The sequence below is a fragment of the Gekko japonicus genome, unplaced genomic scaffold, assembly GCF_001447785.1.
Source record: "Gekko japonicus isolate JY-2015 unplaced genomic scaffold, Gekko_japonicus_V1.1 scaffold358, whole genome shotgun sequence".
Classification (NCBI taxonomy): domain Eukaryota; kingdom Metazoa; phylum Chordata; class Lepidosauria; order Squamata; family Gekkonidae; genus Gekko; species Gekko japonicus.
Window position 1 is genome coordinate 652,160 of NW_015161962.1, and position 6,000 is coordinate 658,159.

Sequence of the window (6,000 nt, forward strand, 5' to 3'; positions counted from 1 at the left end):
TCACACACTGTCTTGACATTTTCAGTGAGTTATCTACTACAACTCCAAGATCTCTCTCTTGATCTGTCTCTGCCAGTTCAGACCCCATCAATGTGTATTTATATTTAGGATTTTTGGCTCCAATGTGCATCACCTTGCACTTGGCCACATTGAACCCCATTTGCCATGTTGACGCCCACTTGCCCATCTTTGACAGATCCCTTTGGAGTGCCTCACAATCCTCACTGGTTTTCACCACCCTGAACAACTTCGTATCATCCGCAAATTTAGCCACTTCACTGCTTACTCCCAACTCCAAATCATTAATGAACAAGTTAAAAAGCAGTGGACCAAGTACTGATCCCTGCGGTACCCCACTGCTTACCCCCTCCACTGAGAAAATTGCCCATTTATACTCACTCTCTTTCCTATTAATCAGCCAGTTTTTGATCCATAAAAGGACTTGTCCTTTTATCCCATGATTTTTGAGCTTACTTAGGAGCCTTTGATGAGGAACTTTATCAAAAGCTTTCTGGAAGTCAAGGTAAACAACATCTATTGGGCACCCCTTGTCCACATGTTTGTTCACCCCCTCAAAGAACATGTTAGTGGGACTTCCGGTACGGCGTTGAACCGGACAGGCGCGTCGCGCTTCGCCGGAGCCTCCGCGGCTTCCAGGAGCCCCCCGGGTGTCCTGGGTGGGCTTCTCCCGACCCCTCTGGAGGAGGGGTTGGCAGCAGAGGGCTTGTGGCGGCCCCTCCCCGAATTCGGCAAACGGGGGGTGTCCATCAGTGCCCTAAGCGGGACCGCGATATGGTCGAGGCAGGGTTTCCCATGCCTCCAAGCAACAACCATCCGGACTTTTTAACTTGATGGATTATTTTTTGATTTTGAGCGTTGGTTTTCGTATCACACTTTGGAGATTTGTTGGTATGCACTATTTTTGAACTGGAACCTTACCGTCTCATGTCAGGACTTTCCCCACTGGTGTAAGAAAAACGGCCGGAGCAAGTACAAGGGAACTGAGAGAAAAAAGGCTCGAGGGGGTAAGAGCCAAAACGGTTACTGGAAATAAAATGTGTTTTATTTAGCAAAGTGGGAAAATAATAATAGTAGAACTGGTTGCTTTGGAAGCGCTAAGGAACGTATTTACTAAAGTACCGCCGCAGATTGGTGAAACCCGGTGAGAAAATGGCAGCAGCGTCTGTTTGTGAGGAAGTAATCTTGAAACTTAAAGAGGAACTCAGATCGGAACAGTTTCAAGAAAGCTTGAGAGAAGAGATAGGTAAAGCATTGCAATTGGTATGGAGCAAGGATTTTGGAAATTCCCAGCCTTTCGGTGTAGCAGACAAAGGTATTGAAGAACTAACTCAAGAGATACAAGATCAAATTGGCTTGCAGCAGGTGACACAGACAGAAAAACAGCGAGAAATGCCGGAGCCGCAACGTTTACAGATAGAAGCAGGGGTAAAAGGAACGGCTCGGATAAGAGGGACTTTGGAAAGTGGGAAAAAGCAAAAAAAAGGAAGGACAAAAAACTGGTGGTTTAAGTCTTCTAGGAAAGAGAAAACTGCAGAAAAGAGGCGGAAAACAAAGAAAAATATGAAAAAATTCGGAGACATCAATCAACTGAATGGGGACGAAAATATTTTTGGAAAGGACTACTCATTGAATTTCTTAAAGGAGTATAAAAATGCTCGGCACCGGCAAGAAAATGCAGAAAATCAACTTAAAAAGGAACTTTTTGAGATTTATAACAGACAGGGAGTATATGGAAAAGGTATTGGGTTAAGTCCTAAGGGGGCCAACATTAGTATGGATAGCAGAAATATTTTGGTGAAGCAAGATTTAAGGAAATGGAGTTAGTTTTGTAACTAAATAAATTTTGCTGTTAGCATATGTAGTACTAATATTTGTATGAAATGGATTATATAAGGAACAGTATTATCTGGACTTTGTATAGTGGGTCAGTTATAAACGTGAGTAATGAATATAATCAGGTTAGTTGAAGGAGAACTCTATTATATAATCTAAAATGAATTTTTTTTTCCTCTTCTCCCTCAATTTAGAATAAATGGTAAACAATTAAGTTGAGGGTTTAATTTTTGAATGAATTATAATAGACTTGATGTTATTAAAAGCATAAAATAGGAGATAAAATCTATAAGTTAAAATGGTTTAGATTATGTTGTATTAGAGCTGTTTTTTGTGTAAGAAAATGGGCCCAGTTTGAAATTTAACAGAGTGCTCTTCCTAAGTAGAAGTAAGATGAAGTTTAAGTCGGGTATAAGATAGGACAGGATGATTAAGCTGTAATTCTGTTAACTGTTGGAAGATTTAGTGGGTGATTAAGGCCTGAATGGTTAACAACTAAGATTGAGAGATATTATATCCGGAGGGTCACTGCGGTGTGAAGCATGGTGGTATAAATAATTCTGCTGGTGTGACCTTGGGTTAGTCACAGGTTCTGTCAGAGCTGTTCTTGAAAAAGAGCAGTTTCTGTCAAGAGCTCTCTCAGCCCCACCTACCTCACAGGGTGTCTGTTGTGGGGAGGGGAAGGGAAAGGAGTTTGTAAGCCGCTCTGAGACTCCTTTGGGTAGTGAAGGGCGGGGGATAAATCCACTCTCTTCTCTTCTTCTATACGGCCTCCCTGAGGTGTTTTTCACCTATCCATCTATTAACTACAAGCATGGACGGCTTCAAAAGGGAATTAGATAAGCATATGGAGCAGAGGTCCATCAGTGGCTATTAGCCACAAGGTATAGATAGGGGCTCTGGGGCAAGGGATGCTCTGTCTTCTTGGTGCTTGGGGGGGGGGGCAACAGTGGGAGGGCTTCTAATGTCCTGGCCCCACTGGTGGACCTCCTGATGGCCCCTGGTATTTTCAGCCACTGTGTGACACAGAGTGTTGGACTGGATGGGCCTTTGGCCTGACCCAACATTGGCTTCTCTTATGTTCTTATGTTCTTAAGCCAAGTTATATGCCAAGGAACCGTACAACCGGTGACTGTCAGAAGTGTGACTGAGTTTCAATGTTTATTATTGCTTGAATTCCTAACTTGTTTAGTTGTAATTGTTTTTAATCATACTGTTTTTACGATGTGACCCGCCCTGAGCCCGCTTACGGGGTGGGTGGGCTATAGACACAAATAATAAACAAATAAATAAAGTGAGGCCTGAAAGTGTGTGTGTGTGTGCGCATGTGAAATGCCTGCCCAGCCTCGGCCTCTGGACTCCTCCTCCTCCCCATCGGTCCCCCCCCCCCAGCCAGCCTCGGACCCTACCTGGTACTTGTTGGTGGAGTTGAAGGGGATCTCCGTCACTTTGGGATTCCTTTCGCGCATCTTCTTGACAGACCCACAAGACAACTGGATGCATTTCAGGAGCGCGGATTCGGAGGCATCGCCAGCTGTGTCCCTCTGCGATGAGAGGGAGGGAGGGAGGGAGGGAGAGGAAGAACATGGGCACGGGGTGTCAGGAGAGGGAGTCTGGAGCAGCACACCATCCGAGGAGGAGGACCGGGGAAGGCGCCTGCCAGGGCAGCGTTCTGCAGGAGGCCAGGGTGGGAGTCTTGTCTGTCTTCTCCTCGTCCTTTTGCTTAGCTCGCGAGGGGGGGGGGCACAGACACTTGCAGCCCCTTCTGCACCAGGCCGCTGCAGCACTTCCCCAGGAGAGGGGAGGGGCCGGGCATGCGGGCCTGACTGCAGGGGTGTGTGTGCTCCTAGATGGCCTTGGGACCAGTGTTCCCTCTAAGCTGAGTGAGTGTGAGCTAGCTCAGTTTTTTTAGCCTCCGGCTCGCACATTTTTGTCTCAGCTCAGAAAGGATGTGGCTCCAGAGAGCAAACTGATTTATGCAGCAGCCGAATCGCTCGGTCACCACTTTAATGCCAGGAGCCCTCAAAGTAGAATGTTTGCCCACAAGACTCCAAAGCTTAGAGGGAGCCTTGCTTGGGACCTCTTCCTTTCCTCCTGGGGCGGCCCCGCAGTTGGAGCCCTTCCTGGGAAGAAGGAGGGAGGCTCTCCTCCCAGAGGAAGCTGTCTGTGGGGAAGCCGGGGGGGCGGGGGGCGGAGGGACCCCCCCCCAGCAGTGCAGCTGTGCTCACCCAAGGCTCTGTCTGAGCGTGCCTCCAGCCTACCTTAGAGATGGGGACATTCTCCTGCCCTGCTTTGAAGACGGCGCGGTTGCAGAGGGCAGCGATGCGGGCGAGGGCCGTCCAGGTGGCAGAGCGCTTGTCAAACGTTGCCCCTAGGAAGAGAAAGGGGGGGGCGTGAGCTCTTCAGAGCAGGGCTCCGGCAGGCAACCGCTCCCCTCTCGGGGGGGGGGGCACCAGCTGGTGGGGGGCTGGAGGCGGTGCAGAGAGAGGCCGGGCGCTGTCAAAGGGGTCCCCGGGCCTGTTCCCAGCAACAGTCCCTGTGCGGCCTAGACCCGGCCCCCCAACGCTGCTGACGTTACCCTCCCCACTGAGGCTGGCGCTGGGTGAGGGAATTCCTGGGAGTCTGAGGGCGGAGCCTGGGGAGGGGGGGTCTCAGGAGGGGGAAGGGGCACCGCAGGGATGTGATGTCACAAGAGTCCGCCCTCGGGAGCGGCCATTCTCCTCCAAGGGAACTGATTTCTGTAGTCTGGAGTTCAGTTCAGTTATAATTCTGGGAGAACTCCATGCCCCACCTGGTGGTTGGCAACCCTATTCCCTGCCCTTCTCCCCCCCCCCCAAATAAAAATATTCCACTTCTTCCTTCTTAAGCCATGGGCAACCCCTGTTGGCCTGTCTATCTGCAACCTGGGTATTAAACTAAGTAACTGAAGTAAACTGGTTTGTTGTTTACATGCAATAATACGCCATTAACAATGCATATATTCTAATAATGAAGGAGGAGGAGGAGGAGAAGAAGAAGAGGAGGAGGAGGAGGAGTTTGGATTTATACCCCGCCCTTCCCTCGGAGTCTCAGAGTGACTCACAAACTCCTTTCCCTTCCCTTCCCCACAACAGACACCCTATGAGGTGAGTGGGGCTGAGAGAGCTCTTTCCAGAACTGTCCTTGAGAGAACAGCTCTTTGTCAGAACTACGGCTTGCCCAAGGTCATCCAGCCAGGTGCAAGTGGAGGAGAGGGGAATCAAACCCGGTTCTCCCAGATCAGAGTCCGCGCACTTAACCACCACACCAAACTGGCTCTTATAATATAGATAAAATATTATATGTTCTAATATAGTCTTCTACACGGTGCTTCAGTGACTCAGTCTAAGCATCCACACCGTGGTCCTTGGCTACTGCCATATGGGCACAGCAATGCTAGCCCACCTGACAGGGCTGTGGTGCACAGTGCTGACGTGAGCTCAGTCAGAGTGCCCATAAATGTTTTCACCTCTCTGACCTGTTCGGGGTGTGCCACACTGGCTCCGTTGCAACACTAACGTGCCCACTGCAGATGCTCAGAGGTGCACTCTCTCCCAGTCAACCCCGAGAGAAGTCCAGGGTGTGAGACCCTCCCACTGAGCCCCACCCCAGCATGCTGCCTTGACAGCTGGGGAGAGAGCGCGGCCTACAGTAGCACGCAGGGCCCCCCCAGCCCAGCCTCACCGCTCTGGTCCTCGGTGGTGTCCGCTTCGTGAATCTGGTTGTCGAACCACATGTGGGCCACTGTCATGCGGTTCTGGGTGAGGGTGCCCGTCTTGTCGGAGCAGATGGTGGAGGTGGAGCCCAGCGTCTCCACAGCCTCCAAGTTCTTGACGAGGCAGTTCTTGCGGGCCATGCGCTTGGCCGTCAGAGTCAGGCACACCTGAGGGAGGGGGGGAGGAAAGGCCCGTGAGCCAAGGGGCTGGCGGTCAATCCGGGAGGGACGTGCCCCCCCTGCCCTTCTGCCCTCCCCGAGTCCCCCTTCTCCACTATATGACCCAAAGTTAGGCTGAGGGCAGAAGGCCACCCAGGGAGCTTTGGAGCGGAGGCAGGGTTTGAATCCAGGGCTCCTTGGACTTTTAGCCCTGTTTCAGGCAGGGGTCATTTCCTGCAGGAGCGCAAAGGAGC

At 50.7% G+C, this 6,000-nt stretch overlaps 1 protein-coding gene across 1 annotated transcript in view; it reads right to left on the bottom strand.

The window, feature by feature from the left end:
- Positions 1 to 5,759, bottom strand: part of LOC107126069 (sodium/potassium-transporting ATPase subunit alpha-2) — a 28,462-nt gene extending 22,703 nt beyond the window's left edge. Inside the window, exons 1-3 of the mRNA XM_015429570.1 lie at positions 5,557 to 5,759; positions 4,116 to 4,225; positions 3,264 to 3,398 (exon numbers count right to left, since the gene is read on the bottom strand). Of these exons, the coding sequence (XP_015285056.1) occupies positions 3,264 to 3,398; positions 4,116 to 4,225; positions 5,557 to 5,728 (417 nt within the window). The 5' untranslated portion in view covers positions 5,729 to 5,759. The remainder of the gene's footprint in view (positions 1 to 3,263; positions 3,399 to 4,115; positions 4,226 to 5,556) is intronic.
- Between the last annotated feature and the right edge of the window lie 241 nt (positions 5,760 to 6,000).